The sequence below is a fragment of the Setaria viridis genome, chromosome 5 (assembly GCF_005286985.2).
Source record: "Setaria viridis chromosome 5, Setaria_viridis_v4.0, whole genome shotgun sequence".
Classification (NCBI taxonomy): Eukaryota; Viridiplantae; Streptophyta; class Magnoliopsida; order Poales; family Poaceae; genus Setaria; species Setaria viridis.
In genome coordinates this window covers 1,973,302-1,992,354 of record NC_048267.2, presented here as the reverse complement: position 1 = coordinate 1,992,354, position 19,053 = coordinate 1,973,302, and the positions used below count along the sequence as shown (strand labels likewise).

At 48.2% G+C, this 19,053-nt stretch overlaps 2 protein-coding genes across 2 annotated transcripts; both read left to right on the top strand.

Moving 5' to 3' along the window:
- Positions 1-306: 306 nt before the first annotated feature.
- Positions 307-4,762, top strand: LOC117856778 (uncharacterized). The gene is made up of 4 exons (XM_034739167.2): positions 307-820; positions 3,157-3,240; positions 3,321-3,410; positions 4,222-4,762. The coding sequence occupies exons 1-4, from the start codon at positions 386-388 to the stop codon at positions 4,504-4,506; spliced, it is 894 nt and encodes a 297-aa protein (XP_034595058.1). The 5' UTR covers positions 307-385; the 3' UTR covers positions 4,507-4,762.
- A 4,141-nt stretch (positions 4,763-8,903) lies between these two features.
- Positions 8,904-11,349, top strand: LOC117855293 (polygalacturonase At1g48100). Its single transcript, XM_034737603.2, has 4 exons — positions 8,904-9,792; positions 9,885-10,049; positions 10,133-10,180; positions 10,299-11,349. The coding sequence occupies exons 1-4, from the start codon at positions 9,340-9,342 to the stop codon at positions 11,091-11,093; spliced, it is 1,461 nt and encodes a 486-aa protein (XP_034593494.1). The 5' UTR covers positions 8,904-9,339; the 3' UTR covers positions 11,094-11,349.
- Positions 11,350-19,053: the final 7,704 nt, after the last annotated feature.

Here is a 19,053-nt window from a genome sequence, read left to right as displayed (position 1 = left end):
CGAACTTTTAAAGCCACATATCTGGCTCCCTAAAGTTTGTAATACCATCCATATAATCTCAGGACACGGTTTTGAAGGCTGATGCCCAAGGCAAAGTTCATCTCGAAATTTAGAGATCGAGGCAATTTTTAGTGTGTTTGGTAAGTGAAATTTGAAAAAAAAGTGTAGAATTGTGTTAATTTTTACTAGATGGCATCAACTGAAGGAATTTTGTTGCAAATCCATAGCCATTGTGCGGCAGAGTTTCTGTTCTGCCATTTCCATTTGAACCAGCCATTTCTGCAAGCTGCAGGCCGCGAGAAACCAACTTGAGAAAGAACCCTAAACCCCCTCAGCCCCGGCCCACCCGAACCGGCGAGGAAGGCAGCCCGCAACACCACCAGCCATGTGGCGCCGCGCCTCCCACCTCCTCCTCCGCACCACTGCCGCCGCCGCCACCCGGCGCCTCCCGCACCCGCATCCGCTTCCGGCCCCACCCCGGCCGCTCCCCCTCGCGCCGCCACGGGTCGCCTCCGCGTCCTCCTCCTACGCCACCCAGGCAGCGGCGGCCGCGGCTGCGTCGGCGCCCGCGCCGAGGCCCCTGCGGACGGTGGGGTCCCTGCTGCGGCTCAATGACCTGCGGGACAACCCGGGCGCGCGGAAGCAGAAGACGCGTAAGGGACGCGGGATCGGCTCCGGCAAGGGCAAGACTGCCGGCCGCGGGCACAAGGGACAGAAGGCGCGCGGCACTGCCAGGTTCGGCTTCGAGGGCGGTCAGACCCCGCTTCGCCGCCGCCTGCCCCGACGTGGATTCAAGAACCGCTTCTCCCTCACATTCCAGGTCGGTTCCAGCAGGATCTCTTGCTTAATTCCCCCTCCGCCTTCGCATTTATGCTGCGGATGGCGTAGTACAGCGTCATGCGCGTCAGGTGTTCGACAAATGTGGTGTCCGCGCCTCCTCGAACATTGATGACATAGCAGCATTTTCATGCATTAGGTTTCATATAGTCTAATATCAGCCACAATCTGTAAGGACATCAAATTGGACATAATTATCTCCTGAAATGATACTTGATTTAAATTATGCTTCTATGGCAAAACTTTGGGTCGCCCATAACGTGGTTCATCTGTGTTCTGCCCACCGAGTTGACATATTTCACTTCTCATCTTGTAAGTTCTAACTTATGCCACTGTATAAGGTTTTTGTTATCTCCTGAGTTGTTGCTCAACTCATTTAGAACTATGTTTGCATCACTTGTTGACATAGTGCTATCTGACCTGCCATGTGCCATTTTTTTGTTCTATGATTATAGGATTTCTAGTAGACTTACTCCCACAGAAATCAGAAATTCACAATGAGCTTAGAAGAAGAAGCATGACAGCAGGAGATGTTTCATTTACTTGGCCCAGACCCTGCTCTGTAGCACAATCTTGTGGCAGACTTTGCAGGCATTAAGTGGAAACAAGACCAACAAAACCTAATGAAGCTGAAATAACTAAAATATGTTGTATTTTGGCTGTTCTACCTTAGTTTGCTTTCAAGTACATTGGATTGGAGATTGGACAGTATACTCGAATAAGCATATCGTTGTAGGGCCTTAACTTTTTTCCCCAAATGAATGAACAGCAACAACAACAACAACATAGCTTTAAGTCCCAAGCAAGTTGGGGTAGGCTAGAGTTGAAACCCAACAAGAGCCACAAATCAGGGTCCAAGCACATGAATAGCTGTTTTCCAAGCACTCCTATCCAGGGCTAAATCTTTGGGTATATTCCATCCCTTCAAATCTCCTTTTATTGCCTCTTCCCATGTCAATTTTGGTCTTCCTTTGCCTCTTTTCACATTAATATCACGGCTTATGGTTCCACTACGCACCGGTGCCTCCAGAGGCCTCCGTTGGACATGTCCAAACCATCTCAACCGGTGTTGGATAAGCTTTTCTTCAATTGGTGCTACCCCTAACCTATCACGTATATCCTCATTACGGACTCGATCCCTTTTTGTATAACCACAAATCCAACGCAACATTCGCATTTCCGCAACACTTATCTGCTGGACATGTCATCTTTTTGTATGCCAACATTCTGCACCATACTACATTGCAGGTCTAATCATTGTCCTATAAAACTTGCCTTTTAGCTTCAATTGTACCTTCTTGTCATATAAAATCCTGATTCTTGGCACCACTTCATCCACCCCACTTTGATTCTATGGCTAACATCCTCATCAACATCCCCTGATGCTTGTAGCATTGATCCTAAATATCGAAATGTATCCTTCATGGGCACTACTTGGCCTTCCAAACTGACATCTCCCTCCTCATGTGTAGTAGTGCCAAAGTCACATCTCATATATTCAGTTTTAGTTCTACTGATTTTAAAACCTTTGGACTCTAGGGTCTCCCGCCACAACTCCAGTTTCCTATGTACTCCTGCTCGACTTTCATCAACTAGCACTACATCATCCGCGAAGAGCATACACCAAGGGATGTCCCTTTGTATGTCCCTTGTGACCTCATCATCACCAAGGCAAATAGATAAGGGCTCAAAGCTGACCCTTGATGTAGTTCTATTTTAATCAGAAAGTCATCTGTGTCGCCATCACTTGTTCGAACTCTAGTTACAACATTGTTGTACATATCCTTAATAAGTCCAACGTACTTCATTGGGACTTTATGCTTGTCCAAAGCCCACCACATAACATCCCTTGGTATTTTGTCATACGCCTTCTCCAAGTCAATGAATACTAGATTTTATAGATATTCTGTACATTCATAATGTTAAGATCAACAGTTGTTTGGGCAAATCATGTTTCTTATTCAATTAGCGTCATTGAAAATAGTTAACTGCATTAATGAATGTATTAGTTGTCAGTTCTGTTGATTTGGTTCTGAACCTAGCAACACTAGAATTTATAATTTGTTCAACATGTTCATGTGACCCATCTGGGTGGTTGGACTAATTGGATGGGTGTTCTAGTCTAGTTTTGAGGTAGAATGTGCGTTGGGCCCCATATGGTGAACCCACCACAAGGGACAAGAAAAGGGGAAATGATGGAATAAGAAGCATGATCACATCTCCATCTCCACGCTCATGCATGACTTGAACCTCTTTGACCATGATCGGCAATAGCTCGTATGACAATATATATTTTTTATTACTGTTCCTTCTGATCAGCCCTGTGGACTGGGGAAAATCGCAAAGCTCATCAATGCTGGAAAAATCGATTCCTCTGAACTGATCACGATGAAGACACTGAAGGTACTATAGAATTATTTCTTGAACATTGTATACTTCTGTGTTTTTTAAATGACATGAGCATCTGTATCCCACTTTGCCAGGAAACAGGTGCCATTGGAAAGCAAATAAAAGATGGTATCCGTTTAATGGGCCGTGGAGCAGAAGAAATCAAATGGCCTATTCACCTTGAGGTAAATATAACCTTCTTTTAGAAAATAAGGATGGAAATTTACTCTTACAGTTCTTATTTCCTTGCAAGCTATCTTGTCAGGAATGCCATGCTTGTCTTCAAAGTTCAAAATGAACTCCTGGCTTTTTACATATAAAGATTATGTTCTGCTTCTTGCTGCATGTGATGAGACATGCTTGAAACATGAGATGGACATCTACTGATACTCCATATGGAGCTTATTTCTCCACATGATCTACTAGCCTGTCCATAGCCTGCAATCATGCTGCGTACAAGGATAATGACTTTTTTCTGAAGGTGATTAGGGAGTTCAATTTTCTTTCAATCCCATTGACGTCCAAATGACATGCACATTTTCCTGAAATCTAAAGTGAATCTATGGACATTACCTGCAATATTATTTTTTCCTGTTTGTTGCTGCATGCGATGCCACAAGCTTCAAGCATGAGCATGGTTATTTGTTCCCTTGCTTGGAACCATGCTGGCTACTGATGAGTGATGACTGGTTTCTTGGTAGAGAACTAGGTAGTTCAGCTTATACTATTAGTTATCTTTTATCAGTATCATTTGGTATGAACCCAGGTAATGCAAAATGATTCCTAATGGGATGATATAGGTGGCTAAAAGGGCAACATCATGATTTCCTTCAGTTGTCTTTCTGTATGATAGTGTTCTTTAAATCAGTTGCTGTGGATGAGTTTGATACTTCAGTGCCCTAATTCTGTCCTTTTGCGGTTGCTGGTGCTATTTACATATTGATTTCTGAATTCTGAAACCCATTCATAACATAGTACACGCGCTGAAAATTTCAGGTATCAAGGACGACTGCTAGGGCAAAAGCTGCAGTTGAAGCTGCTGGTGGAACAGTAAGATTAGTGTATTACAACAAGCTTGGATTCCGGGCGCTCCTGAAGCCTGAGTGGTTTGAGAAGAAGGGCCGCCTTCTGCCAAAGGCGGCACGGCCTCCACCCAAGCAGCAAGACAAGGTTGATAGCATTGGCCGCCTGCCCGCACCAACAAAGCCACTTCCCTTCACGCCAGAGGAGCTGGAGTTTGCAGCGAAGCGGGATGCTGCTCGTGTGACTGTGACTGCATAAGACGGGAGCACGTTGGAGGCACCTTTTCAGTTCTACACAACAAAGAAAACAGGCCCCACTGAATGTGCATCACATTATCTTTTAGCAGGGCATGTATAAGAATGGACTTCTATATCTTTCTTTTTTCCCCGCAAGGGATGGACTGCTATAAATTGAAAAGATTCCATTCCCTGTGGAATGAGGGCCCTTGCCTGTAGTCTCTGTCTGAACTTAGAATTTTCGTTTGTACTGATGAATGCGGTGCCGTCTTTCTGAATACACTCATGTCTGGTGTTAACATACACTTGGAACCGCTAGGACGCATCTGCGGATGGGTCCTGCGTTGCATGGCCACCTTGTGATCCGGAATTCTTCTCATTCCTGATGAACCTGTACCAGTTTTCACTAGCATTGGGAGTTGAAGCCTGTCAATCCATAAGACTGTAATGAGCAAGTGTGTCCCCATAGTTGCCTGCCTCAAGAACTAACTTTAGTGCAGTGCCAGCTACCAACCATGAGGGCATGAGGCCTCCCTGTTGAACCGTGAATCACTTAAACATGAACCAAAAGCTGAGCGTTTAACATATCATGCATTTCTCATTTGGTTTGGTCACCTTCTCGTAATGTTTTGCTGATCAAATGCTTGCGATCCGAACGTTGACCGTTTACCGGATCTACGATCCAAGCTTGACAGGTTTTTTTTGCTCGCGCTATCATAATAGACGACCGTGCATCTGTTTCACTAGCGTGCTGTATGAGTTATACTCCTATCTGAAAGGATCTTGATCTGGCACGTGTATAGGATTGAGCCACGTATAGATGCAGCGTTGCTGGCTGGTTTACCACCTCGGACTGACAGTGAGAAGACCCAATCCCCATGCTTCAACCTGAAAAACTAAGTTGATGCATGATAACTCACAGTTGACTAGGATTCATGCTGTCGCTCTGCAGTGCAGAGCATGATAACTTCACCGACGGAATCAATTTCAGATTTCACCTTAGTTCCTTAGTCTGGGACAAAAACCTGAAGGGAATCTTTGCAAAGGGAAGCCAAAGCCGATGCACTATACAGCGCAGGACCCCGCTGAAAAATGTCCTTATGTTCTGCCCATATGGGGTGGGACTTGCCATTGGCAGCTGCTGATCTGTTTATGAGTTCAATCACCAGATTGATCAGCGGCTTCGTTTTCCATCTCCACCCAGAGTGCGGCACAAACTTGGATGATCAGTGTAGGTAGCATGTGCAGTTTAGAAATGGCTACTGTCAGTAAAGAGAGCATCCTGGTCAGAATATTTTTCAAAAAAAAAAAGTATCCCGGTCAGAACACTGGTTACTGCTAGTTTAGCGGTTGCCGGTTCTGAATGCTTTTGCTTGCGGTTTTTTTGCCATAATATAGAACTATGTTGGGCCTAGCGCTCCCTCGCTCAGTTTTCTGAGTTTGATCTTTGGTTGTCTCAACTGTCACCTGCAGTGACGGTGCCAGTACAGCTGAATGTTTTCCTTTTCCAAATACACTAAACAACTGCAGAATGCAACTCTTGGCTACCAGTCAACTCATGGCTGCAGAATGTTCTAAAAAAGGAAAATAAAAACTTGGCTGCAGAATACTCGTTGCATGCAGCTCAAATATGGCATCAAGATCAAAGGTCTTAAGTTCAAATCCTAGCTGGCGCAATTTAATAAAAGAACTATTCTTTTTTTTTGTCAGCTTAGAATTTAGGTGCAATGGTCAGAACGTGCAGCTAAATACGGTTGGTTAATTGCTTAGGGTTACGCATAATGCATGAGAAATGTGTGCCAGGCACTATACACGTGAGCTGGACAAGTTTCACGGCGTTCTTCACAGAATGTTATTTTCAGGTAATAGATCATCTTTCGTTGGTATTTCACGTAGCGATATTTTTTTAATGATATTTTCCGGAAATCATGATCTTTTTCGATGGTACAGAACCAACTTTTCCTTTCTTCAGTCAGTCAATGTAGATGTTGTTAATGGTATTCAACTACAGCGCCGCTGGCTCTGTAAAACTTATGCCATTGTCACCAAGGTATCTGTACAATAATTAATCGAACCACGTCCTCGATCTCTATGTAGATCTTGTTATCGCAATGATGCAGATTGCACATACAGCTTAATGTTATGAACTTATGATAGTTAGCAAGGCGCTGCTCTTCAGTCAACTAGAATCACTGACGGTATGCAGTATATGTGTGTTCTTCCTTTTTGTAACACATCTTTAACGATCGCATAAACAATAATAGTGTAAAATCATCATGCACGGATCCCAGTCAACCCAAAATATGCATGGTTATACTGCAGGTTAACTGTTGAGCAGCACACTGCACACGGCCGACAGTGTTCTGCAGACAAGTATGGAGTAACAAGTATGTTAAACATATCAACACACGGTGCGTGCCATTGCAATTCCAGATTTATTTAAGTTCTCACCAGATCCATCGGCCCCTCTGCTTTCTCCTTTTGTTAGTACCGGAAACCCGTCCACCCAAAGTGTGGCACAAACTTGGACCTATGAACTTTTTTGTCTATTAGTAGCATCAGCAGTTTGTATAAAAATATGCCTACTAGCTATTTGCAGCAAAGAGTGTTACTTTGTCAGAGAGGGAAAAGATCTGTCACTGCAAACTTAACAATCCTGAATGGTTGCTTGCAGTTAAGTGAACCACTTTGTTGTGCCTAATACTTCCAAAACTGGACGTTTGATTAACTCAGCTGATTGCCATTTGGTGAGCTTCATTGTGGTTTCTCTGTCTGCTCAACTTTCCGAATGGCGACGACACTGACACAGCTGAAGAATGCACTCCTTCCAACCAAACATGGAGTTGCTAAAATTGCAGTTTTTGGCTAGTAACACCATGCGGCAAGGGATTGTACAAGAATCAAGACCAGGGATTTAGCGTGGTCGAAAACTGCCGCACATGTAGTTGGCACTTAATTTTGTGAGGGTGACATGTAACATCTGACGACGAGAATTTCTGTCTTGTACTGCTACGGACGCATCGAAGGAGTTCCTTGTTTCAGTGACATCATTTGTATTTAGGTTGCGCAGTGGTTGTGGCTGGAGCTGCAAAACAGCATGCATGGTTTCCCCAATCAGATGACAGAAACAACAGCGAAACCGACTGCTGGGCGCCTATCTTGAAAGTTGAAGCTAATCTCCAACCAACGCTATCATGCTATGCTAGTACGCGTGCTACGTTCTACTCTACTACTGGTAGTAGTAGTAGTAGTGCATCTTTTAGTAGGTAAGTACTAGACTACTCCCCCTCTACTACCGATCGATCGACCTCAATGCAACCCTGATGGAGTGCAAGTGCAGGTAGCACCACGTCCATGGCGAAGCAGTACGCCGTTGCTGCTAATGCACTTGTTTAGTCGCCAAATGGACCACTCGGGCACCATCAAAAATCTTGTGGCCGTCAAATTTACCGCAATCAAAAACACGCGCACGTACTCGCGTCGATCAAAAGCTTCCATCCATCGATCGTGCTCGTGCATGCTCCAATGGCGGTCCATCCCCCGCCACCGCCCCTAGCAAGATCGGGTTAATCCACTTCGATATATATAAATATATATGTGTATATATGCAAATCGCCACCTAGTTAGTAACTTTACCGGAGACGACCTAGCTAGTGGTGGCGCTATCAGGATTGCTCGCCGGTGCACTCGCTCGCTCACCTCAGCAGCAGCAGCAGCAATCTATGACCATGAGAGCGCACGCACGCATGGAGCTCATCGGCCAATCACGCCGCGAGGTCGATCGATCGGTCGGCTTCGTTCTCGTAGACCCAATTTCTTTCACCGATCGAGCAATAATGCAGTGCATGCCCACTCGGAACAAGGAAGATTTGGTCCTCGATCCAACTTGTCCATCTCTATCCCCCGGCCCAATGCATGCTTTCCTCTCGAAAGTGATGGACGCGAATTGAACACGCGTAGGCTGTAGGCGCAGGGCAGCTACGCGCCGGCGGCACACCAAGGAAACATGACGGAACGGCAACTCGGCGACGGCATGCGGCGGCACGCGCGGCGCCGACCGGCCGCATGCGGGGCGATCGAGAGCTAGCGGAACCGATCAGGCAAGCGCTAGTGCGAGTTTGTCGTCCATCATGCAGGGCTTGAATATTCCCGGCGACCACTCCGGATGGGGCTCGTCGTCTCGCCTCGCCGCCCCGCTTTACTTCTTCTTTTGGCAAGTCTTTCCCCTGTTCGTTCCCGTGGCCGTGCTCGTGCATGCTCGGTCGCGCCCGTGCACCAGCGCACGCACGCTCGGGGACGCAATGCGCTGAAAAAGCGGGGGGCCGGCCGTGGCCACCGGTGGAGCGCGCGGTCGGTCGCCGCCATTAGAAAAACCGGGCCGCCCTTCGGCGCGGGTGGCCAAGAGCAGCCACATAACAAGCCTCTGATGAGGCCTCCACTACCGCGCTCTCCCACCACCACCACCACCGCCCTCCTCCTGCTCCTCCTCCCCGTTCCCTGTTCCTGAGCACGGCGCGCGCGCCACCTATAAATCCGCGCGCTCGCCCTCGCCACCTTCTCCAATCCAACAACCACTGCGGCTAACTGCCTCGCCTCGCCTCGCCTCCAGCAGTCTAGACTCTAGATAGCTAGCTCAGCTCGTCCTAGCCAGCCAGGTATAGTAGCTTGCTGGATCCCCGCGACAGCGACCGCGCACGCCGTCGCACACCTCGGCCTGCCTGCGCGCGTGTATATAAGCGCGCCCGGTGATCCAAGGCTCACCCATTCCGCTCACAGCGCAGTAATCTCAACTTCTCGAGTTAGTAGTGCGAGGATCCAGGATTAAGCTCATCAGCTAGTCCTACCGGCTGCGCTAATGGAGGTCGCCGCCAGGACCGCCATTGCTCTTCTCCTGGCGCTCGCCGTCCTCTGCGGCGGCGCCCAGGGCCGCCACCACCGCCACACCAAGCACACCAGGCACAACTCCGCGCACGCGCACGCGCCTTCCCACTCCCAGGCTCCGGGCCCGTCGAGCGCGAGGCGGCACGCGCGGCCCGTCTCTCCCCCGGCCCCGCCTCCGTCGTCGTACCCGGCGCCCGAGCCGGCGCCGGAGCCCGCGTCGGGCGGCGCGGCGGCCGTGTACGACGTCGTGAAGGACTTCGGCGCCGTCGGGGACGGTGTGGCGGACGACACCGACGCCATCAAGACGGCGTGGGACACCGCGTGCGCGGACGACGGGGACGGCGTCGTGCTCGCCAGGGCCGGCTACTCCTTCCTCGTGCACACCACCGTCTTCACCGGCCCGTGCCAGGGCAGCGTCACCATCCAGGTACGTCGTAGGTCGTATAGTACCCGGCCGCCGTGGACGAAATGCAGACTTTGCTTGGACTTGTTGGTGATCCCAATGGCGTGCGCGTGCAGCTCGACGGGACGATGGTGGCGCCGAGCGACCCCGACAAGTGGCCCGCCAACAACAAGCGCAACTGGCTCGTGTTCTACAACGCCCACGGCACGACGCTGCGCGGCGCCGGGCTCATCGACGGCAAGGGCCAGAACTGGTGGGAGCTCCCCTGCAAGGTCCACAAGGTAACCTTTATTACCTGCAACATGTTCTACTACGAGCTGCAGTGCCTGAAAATAGTCTGAGTTGGCTTTCCACTCCTCTGCAGGGCCAGGGCGGATCAAGCGGCCACGGAACATCCTGTGACAGCCCAGTGGTAAGTGGCCTAACGACTTTAACCGCATTAACTGCCACTTCCTTCGGCCCGTCTTTGTACTAGTAATACTGCTACTGCTAGCCTTACTGACGTTGAGATCTCCATGGTCACCATCCAGATGCTGAGGTTCTTCACGAGCAACAACGTGACGGTGCAGGGCCTCAAGGTGCAGAACAGCCCGGAGTTCCACTTCCGGTTCGACAGCTGCCGCGGCGTGCACGTGAGCGGGCTGTCCATCAGCTCCCCGCAGGGGAGCCCCAACACGGACGGCATCCACGTCGAGAACACCCAGGACGTGCTCATCACCGACACCGCCGTCTCCAACGGCGACGACTGCGTCTCCATCGGCGCCGGCACCCTCAACGTGCACATCGAGAACGTCACCTGCGGCCTGGGCCACGGCATCAGCATCGGGAGCCTGGGGAAGCAGGGCACCCGGGCGTGCGTCGCCAACATCACCGTGCGCAACGCCGTGATCCGCCACTCGGACAACGGGGTCCGGATCAAGACGTGGCAGGGCGGGTCGGGCTCCGTGTCGTCGGTGTCGTTCGAGAACGTGCGCATGGACGCCGTGCGCAACCCCATCATCATCGACCAGTACTACTGCCTCTCCAAGAGCTGCGAGAACGCCACCACCGCCGTCTTCGTCTCCGGCGTCTCCTACGCCGGCATCCGGGGAACCTACGACGCCCGCAGCGCGCCCATCCACTTCGGGTGCAGCGACGCCGTGCCCTGCACCAACATCACGCTCTCCGACGTCGAGCTGCTCCCGGCGGCGGGGCAGACGGTCGACGACCCATTCTGCTGGAACGTCTACGGCAACGCCACCACGCCCACGGTGCCGCCGGTGGCGTGCCTCATGGATGGCGTGCCAGGGAACTACGCCGACCACACCAGCCTCAAATGCTACTGATGATACTATAGTGATCGGCCGACAATAGCTGCTACTACTTGTTTAGCGAGGAAGGGAAAAAACGAGACAGAGAAAAGTAATTAAGATTAGTGCAGATAAAAAAGAAGGTTAAAGCGTGATTACATATTATGTATATATAGAAAAAGGATGAAAGTATGATACTCTTAGCAACAGGTGATTTGTGTGAGAATTACCGGAATGTATACACAGTATGTATAGAATGCTTTGGTGCCATGCATATTGGACACTTGCCGCACATGCATGGCTCTAGTGTGTGTTTTTTTTACCACGGCTAGGATGCTGTATGCAAATGTTTCCGTAGCAATAACCTCTCTTCGTGTGCATGTTTCACTTGAAACTCCATCTTGAAATGAGCAGTGTCTTTTTTAATCCCCATGCTGACATCAGCACACCTTATACTTACATCCAAGTGCTTAGCACCAAGAAAAAAATAATCTAAATAGTTAAATTTGCCTACCATGGCATCCTTGACGTCTTGCTTGATAGTGCTAACAAGGACGAAAGGAGCTACACGCACTTAAATTATAATTTCAGAAGAAAAAAAATGGATTTTTGATTCTACTCCAACACCACCACATTATGCAGTGAAGCAGGTAGGAATTAGTTTATATGTACATGGACATCGAATTACGTCAATGCAAGCAGAGATAATGGGTACGTGCATGATGATGAAATGAGCTATAGCTCAAAGTCGAATCAAAAGGTGAGCGTACGATAAAGCTGCCATTGAATGAGAGGCAGAAAAACAAGCGCAAAGGTGTAAGGCCACAAACTCTCCATCATCAGGGGCCCTCTTCCTGCTGCAACGCTTGCCACATAACTTTCTGCCCTAATGATGCCGTTCGCACGCAACAAAAACTCTATCTCAACGCACAAACAGTTTATATTAGTGTGTGTTAACAGGAAATAAACTGTTGTCGAAGCACAGCCTTGTTTTTTACCAGTAGCAGCTACTAGGAATGAGTGAAGGATCGAGAGCAGATTGAAAAGGTGTGGAGACTGGGTGAGTAGTGGCTGTTGTCCATTGTGGCTATGGGCCAAGAACAATGCCAGCACCTAACCAACCACGAAGTACCTGCCCAACCAGCAAGCACGACCTGCTGCTCGATCTCGTCGTCCCGCAGCAAAAAGGCGCATACAAAGCGAAGGTTTTAGTGTTCTTGTGGGCGCGTGGCGCAGGGACAGAGGGAGTGAGAAAGATCATGAACAATAGCTGGCCAGATCAGATGAGCACGCGAGGAGAAGCAGCTAGCGCGAAGAAGGCGAGGAGGCATGATTGCTTCATAATTTGGCTGGCTCGGATCGTTTGGTGGTGGTGATCCTAGCGAGTAGCTAACGATAGGGGGTATGGTACGTGTGTGCACGAGCGGTCTCCGTCCAACTAGGCCGCGGAAAAAGCAGGGGAGGGTCAAGCACGTACGTGAACGCTGGAGATGAACAGCTCAGAGTTGGCCACGGAACAGTAAACCCGGTACCGGAGAGATCAGGATATATAAGTACAGAACAGTACAGGGCACTATGAGCATGAGCAGTCAGTAGTATATATAAGGCTAGCAAGTACTCCCTCCCTCCGTCCCAAATTACTATTCACTTTAGGTTTTCTAAATACATAACTTTTACTACGTATCTAGACACAATATATATCTAACTGCATAGTAAAAGCTACGTATCTAATAATAATAATTCATAAAATAATTTAGAACACGTACCTAATAATGATAAAAATTGCTTGCCTGCGTGCACTCTCTCTATCTCTCTAATTTGCCAAGTACTCTTAAAAAATACTCATACGAAGGTACGTACTAATCTTTATTCAGTTGTGATAGACTTAGTTAGTAATTATGTATTTTTTCATCCGCATTTATAGTTTATTTTATTTATTGAACCCTTAATTTTCTGTTGGAAGCAGCAAATTTAGAACCAGTCCAAGTCCCTTTTTGTGACAGTTCATCAAATTTCAATTAATTCTAGAGTACAGTTATCGAACTTTTCTGGTTGACACTTGCTAGGTCATCAACTACCTATATGTACTAGTTCCTTTTCGATGTAGTGCCTCATGGTCATGGAGGTGCACTTGGATTTCTATTCGACTTACCACTTATTAGTTTTCAACAATAAGGTCTAAAAATTAAGAAACAGATAGAAGAAAACCATAATTGTAGATGTAAGGCAAATTAGACAACCCAAAATTTTGTACCACGGAACGGAGAAGCAGCTCTCAACCGAGCTAGTCTTGTTTGTTTCCCACTGTTTTCTTTCTTCTGACAGGAATGTCACCTTTTCCACTGTTTTGAGTACTTTGTGTCCTCAAGTCCTACATATATGCATAGGTAATTAGCTAGGAGTTGAGCCTACTCCCCTCAACAACCACCGATAATCATTCGACGAGACATCCGGGATGTTGGTGTACGCTAGCTGCCGCCACTTGCCGTTTCTAAACAGCGAGCTCCATGCACGGTAAGTTCTAGTAACTTCGAGAACGTAGTCGACGACCCTATAATAGACTCATAGACCAATGCGAAGTTGGCGAAAGGTTGACACGTGCGAATGGGTGACATGGATGGATGGATGGTGCGTGCATCCAGCACGACGACTAGGTCGTAGGTATTAGCGCGCGCGTAGATGCGGGGGAGCACTCCCCGAAGCCACGCCCCGGTCCGCAGGCAACCTCGCAGCGCCACTAGCTCATCAGGCACACCACGATCCATGTACGCTGCGCAGGGCTAGCTCCGCTCGCTAGCCCGATCGAGGCCGTCGCACTCATCACCGGCCGCCCACCACGCGCGCACATCAGCACATGAATAATGTACAGCGGCGGCCGCGAACGGACGCCAACGCCAAGCTAGTCGGCCGGGGCAGCAGCTAGCGCGCGCGCGCGTGACGCAGCCAGCGGGGGCCGGCATGGCAGTGCGCGGGGTGCGGCGCGGTGGGTGGGTGCCTGGGTGGGTGGACGGGTCGGTGCACGCACACGCATGCGGTGCGAGGGGGGCCGGATCGGATCGGAAGGGGCGCGGGTGGTGGCGAGGTCAACCGGGAGTCCACAAAAGCGCGGCACGGGCCGGCCGGCGTTCTCCGACGTCGCTGCCACGACCACTACGTAGCCCACCACCTACGGCTGCTCCCTCCCCCCGGTCTGATCGAATGGATCGATTTTTTATATATACTACTATACGCTCCCACTGCTGCTGGCCTGCCGGCGCCAACTCCCTGCACTCGCAATCCTCTCTCACACAGTCACATATAGCATGCTCGCGTGCGTGTGCCATTGCTTTCTGTCCCTGCAAATAGCCAGCACTAGCGATGAGTCCGTGAGTGAGTGAGCCGATCGATCTTGATTCTTGACTCTTGAGAGATTGCCTGATGAGCAGTCGTGCTCGGTTTATGTACAGAGATCATCCATCGCCGTTCTTCTTCTTCTTCTTCTTTCTTCCTCTGTGTGCAGTGCGTTGGGCAACCTGCAATTTGCATGCATCAAGTATCCTCCTGTCTCAGCTCAATTATTGACTGGCCAAGTTCCTGATCAGTGGCATTGTGTGCGTCTCTTGCATGCGCGCAGATGTGTACGTGCATTATACTTCCTGGATTGTGCAGTGAAAGCACGCGCTTTGCAGCTGCCAGCAAGCGTTGCTTCGAGCTCATCAGCTTCTTCCAGCTATTTGCATGTCGAATTATATATCTGTACTGGTCTAACATGGTGGTCATTGTTTTCATTCTTTTCCTCTCCCCCGGCCCTTTTTTCCTCGTTTACCACCTTTGCCTCGCGCTTTTTCTCAGTTTTCTTTTGGTCCCCTCTGCTAGGGGTGAGGCTAGCTACCTAGCATGATGGACCCTAAATCCTAACCCTCTGCTAGCTAGCTAGGTATGTAGCTGCTTCTAGCTCGTTAGCTTTCTCCCTGGTAGAAACCGACCCAACATTTCTTTGGATTTTGTTAGTTGCGCTAGTTGCCTTGGCAAAACAAGGACGTCCATTTTCATTGCTGCGAGAAAGCTAGCATTAGCTACATACATGCATTTTGCATTTATGATGTGACGATATTGATTCATATAATCATATACAACCAAATTCAAGGTCTAGTAGTTTATGTCTTTTCTTCCCTTTGGCCTAATCCTTGTGTCGATCTTCCTTTCCTTTTCTTTTTGCTGATGCGCAAACTCGCATTTGGATAAGAGTTTCATATCAATTTTCACATGAGTAGTGCGGTGGTCCGTAGTAGTATCGTGTTGATCTTACAAGCAGTGTCTTTTTTGAGACATGAATATGTAAATGGCAATTAAAGTATTAAACCATGCATATCGGTACCATCCGTATCCAATTCACTGCCTAACTAGCTACATATAATAATTTATCTTACAAAATACTCTCCCTCCGTTCCAAATTGTAGGTGATTTTAATTTTTCTAGGTGCATAATAATATCGATGAACTTAAAAAAGCTAAAACGTATGACCTACTAGTATAAAATTGCAATCACAGAAAAAAAATTAATCTTATAAAACATATAGTGGGAAAAGATTCAAAATGCGTGTGCTTTGCCTGCTTCTGCTAATACACAGTACTCCAACAATAAGGTGTGTGCCATCAAATTGCATTATATAACTGCAAATTGGTAAATGCTAAAGAACCTTTTAACCTGCCATCTGATTGCAGGCAGGGTACAATTAAAGGCGTCTAGATGATCTGTTCATGCCGCATCTTGCTGTAAACAAAATCCAATATAATGTTCAATTAGCATGCGGTCTCTCGGTAGTAATGCAATGCCCACTAGAAGCCACAAAAACCAAAAAATAAAAAACTGCGGCGACTACTTGTGCTGGACTCCATTAGATTGTTTCATTATTCTATCATCGAGATAATAAGTACTCTCCTATGTGGCAACATTGCCAGTTTTAAACTCGTTTGTACTGTATCGTACTACCTTAAAAAGTGATCTAGCAGTGCATGCTGTCACTTTATAGCAGTGCAGGTTTGCGTACGTCACTTGAAGTTTTTATTAATGCTTGATCATCATGTAATACGGTTCGGAGGATTGATTCATGCATTACTCGATTGCCTTTTCGGTGAAGTGAAACAACTTGTGCAGTGCTAATGCTCCTACTTCCGTAACCATCGGTTTGTTTACGTTTGCATAATTTAGCATTCAAGGCCCAAATTGTAGCTATGACCGCCATCTGAATTTTTCAGACTCAAGTTCAGCTTCTGGCTAGTACACACGTTGTTGCGTTGAACTCTAGCCAGGTACACGTCCAAGCCGGTGTTTATGGCATCGATTATTTGCCCACAGGACTGTGAAGACTTGTACTCAGATGGCATGGATGGATGATACAGAGCCGCCATCAGGCACACGTTCTCGTAAATGTTATGGATCATGAATGTTTTTTTTTCCAAATAAAAAAGAATTAAAGATGCAAACTGAAACTATCATTTGAATAAAAATAAATACTGTGGTCTATATCATTGGAAATGCAGAGATTTCAACCTTATCCAAACATGCCCATACTGGCATACATCTTTTGTCAATGCAATCCATGCACTCCTGCAAGTGACTGAGTGAGTTGTACAGGACAACACAAGGAACACTCCATCTGACCTCTGAGGCCGGATCCGACAACGACACAGGTAAACATCCCATTTGCACCATAGATGCAGAGATACATCAACCTGCGCAGGAGGGCGCCCAGCATCTCCGGACGACTCCGCGCGCGCAAGATCTTCGGAAAGCATATCTTATCTGCAACCTGCGTGGCCTCAAAAAGGCCCGAGACAACGAAGCCTCCATGAGGCCTGCAGCTGCATTATTGGGGGGCCGGAGTTCAGAATCTTGAGAGATCATGCGCGGCATGTAGGACTGTAGGGCGTGAGCTTTGCAGGACCATGTGTCTCGCTCAGTCCTCATCTCAGTGTGCGCTTCTGCGCTTTTGCCACTGTAAGCAAAGCACGCTGAACGCAGCTACTTGCGCCTCGATCGAACTGGACCAACTCCGGTTCTGGCCGATGGCGCGCAGCGGGAGAGGAGATCGATTGGCGGCTTTGCGCGCGTGTTTTTAGCACATTGTTGATTCTTGTCTGGAATCTGTCCAAGGGCTAAGGCGAGGCCAGAGTGGCAGTCAGTGTTCTTGCCGAGTTGCCATCAGAGATTCAGAGACTCGGAGTGCAGGCGCTCTGGAATGGAGGGGCATGATAAGTTGTGGTGCTGCTGTATTTAACTACTACGGCAAGGTCGGCGTTCAAATGCCCATACCTAATGTCTGTATGCACCATACCGTGTAAACGAAAATGAACACAAATGCCCACTACTGGCCAAAGGGGTTAGCATTGCAAAGACATGTTCCAAAGAAAGGCCCCGTTTTGTTTTGTCTTCCTTTCTGCACATGAGTACTCAACTAATCAGTGCCTCATTAGTGCAGTCGTTAAGAAAAGACAGTTTTGTTATCTGCATGGGCTTTCTGTATATGGACTACATGGACGCATCTGCATCATCATCCAACAAAAAGCTCGCAACCGTTTGCTTCCAATCGTACTAGTGCTGAATTGAAGAATCGTTTCATCTATACTATACTACACACCTAACGCCCCAGCCAACACTGCAACCAAAAAGATCGAGCTAGAGAATGCAAATTCAGTACGCACGATGACAGCTCTTGTACTTAATCGCCTAGCCAGACGACGGAAGTGCTTCTTTCTTCATAAGCAGACAAATCAATCGAGCACAGTGACATGGAGCACGAACCCATGGGCCATGGACCATGGTGTGCAGAAAGGCGATGGAGCTTTTATGGCTTTAGAAGGCCTCGATGCTAGGCTTTACAGGCTCTCCATCTGCCTGCTGCTCCTCCGATCGAGTGGTCCAAGAGGCTGTTTGGTTCCACGGATTAAAATTGAGTTCATGTTATATTGAATGTTTGGATACTAATTAGAAGGATTAAAATGAGTTAATTATAAAACCAATTGCACAGATGGAGGCTAATTCGCGAGACCAATTGCATTAATTCACTTATTAAAATTAATGCTAATCATGAATTAGGTTTAATAGATTCGTCTCACGAATTAGCCTCCATCTGTGCAATTAGTTTTATAATTACTCTATATTTAATATTTCTAATTAGTATCTAAACATTCGATGTGATGAGAACTAAATTTTAGTCCTTGCTGAAGGGTGAGCAGGGGATGTTTGGTGCACAGAAGCTGCAGAGGATGGTCACCTAGACAAAGGAGCATATCAGCCCAATACGGCTTGGATTGGAGAATCTTACGGCAAATTAAAGCGCTCTGTTTCACAGGAGTGGGCAAGGCTTCTTTATACCTGTCTGCGCATACGACGGCTGACTGGAGCCTGATAACAAGCGCCGAAACTTTTTACCTTATTTGGAAGGGTATCATGAGGGCATGTACGACGCATAGACAGCAGCCGTCTATATTGTGCCACGAATGCCTAATGAGCTGACGTGTACCATAGTAAATGACATGAGAGAGGAGCGAGCCGTCGCCTCGCAAGACGACGGCCACGGCCCATGCTCCAAGGAGAAATCAACGCAGCAAGACGCGTTGTACGTCGCGCAGGGGTGAAAGACCGCGGCGGCGCAGGAAAGAAAGGGCGCGACGGCCGCATAGGTGCGCAAGAGCACATCGACGACAATCGGCTAGATTTGGCCCTGGCAGTGCAGCGCTGCGGCGGCGGCCGGCTCCAGACCTAGATGCGGCATCGACAGATTGGCTGCGGCCTAGGGTGCTTCTGACGGCACCACCTTCCCTCCATCAACGACGGCAAACGTGGCACGCTGCACCGACGCCTCTTCATTCGTCGGCGCCGGTGCATACAATGTTAATTTTTATTAACATTGTAGTTACATTCATCTTATTTGCTTGATCTTGGTAAAAAAGCAACACAATGTTATACAAGGATCTTATTTGTGCTTAATCATGGATGTATGCATGCATTAAAC

Bases quoted from the DNA above. Each gene is read 5' to 3' on its own strand.
- LOC117856778 (XM_034739167.2), top strand. From the start codon at position 386: ATGTGGCGCCGCGCCTCCCACCTCCTCCTCCGCACCACTGCCGCCGCC. The intron at 821-3,156 runs GTCGGTTCCAGC...CCTTCTGATCAG, and splicing joins GCTTCTCCCTCACATTCCAG to CCCTGTGGACTGGGGAAAAT. The intron at 3,241-3,320 runs GTACTATAGAAT...CCACTTTGCCAG, and splicing joins TCACGATGAAGACACTGAAG to GAAACAGGTGCCATTGGAAA.
- LOC117855293 (XM_034737603.2), top strand. From the start codon at position 9,340: ATGGAGGTCGCCGCCAGGACCGCCATTGCTCTTCTCCTGGCGCTCGCC. The intron at 9,793-9,884 runs GTACGTCGTAGG...GTGCGCGTGCAG, and splicing joins AGGGCAGCGTCACCATCCAG to CTCGACGGGACGATGGTGGC. The intron at 10,181-10,298 runs GTAAGTGGCCTA...GTCACCATCCAG, and splicing joins CATCCTGTGACAGCCCAGTG to ATGCTGAGGTTCTTCACGAG.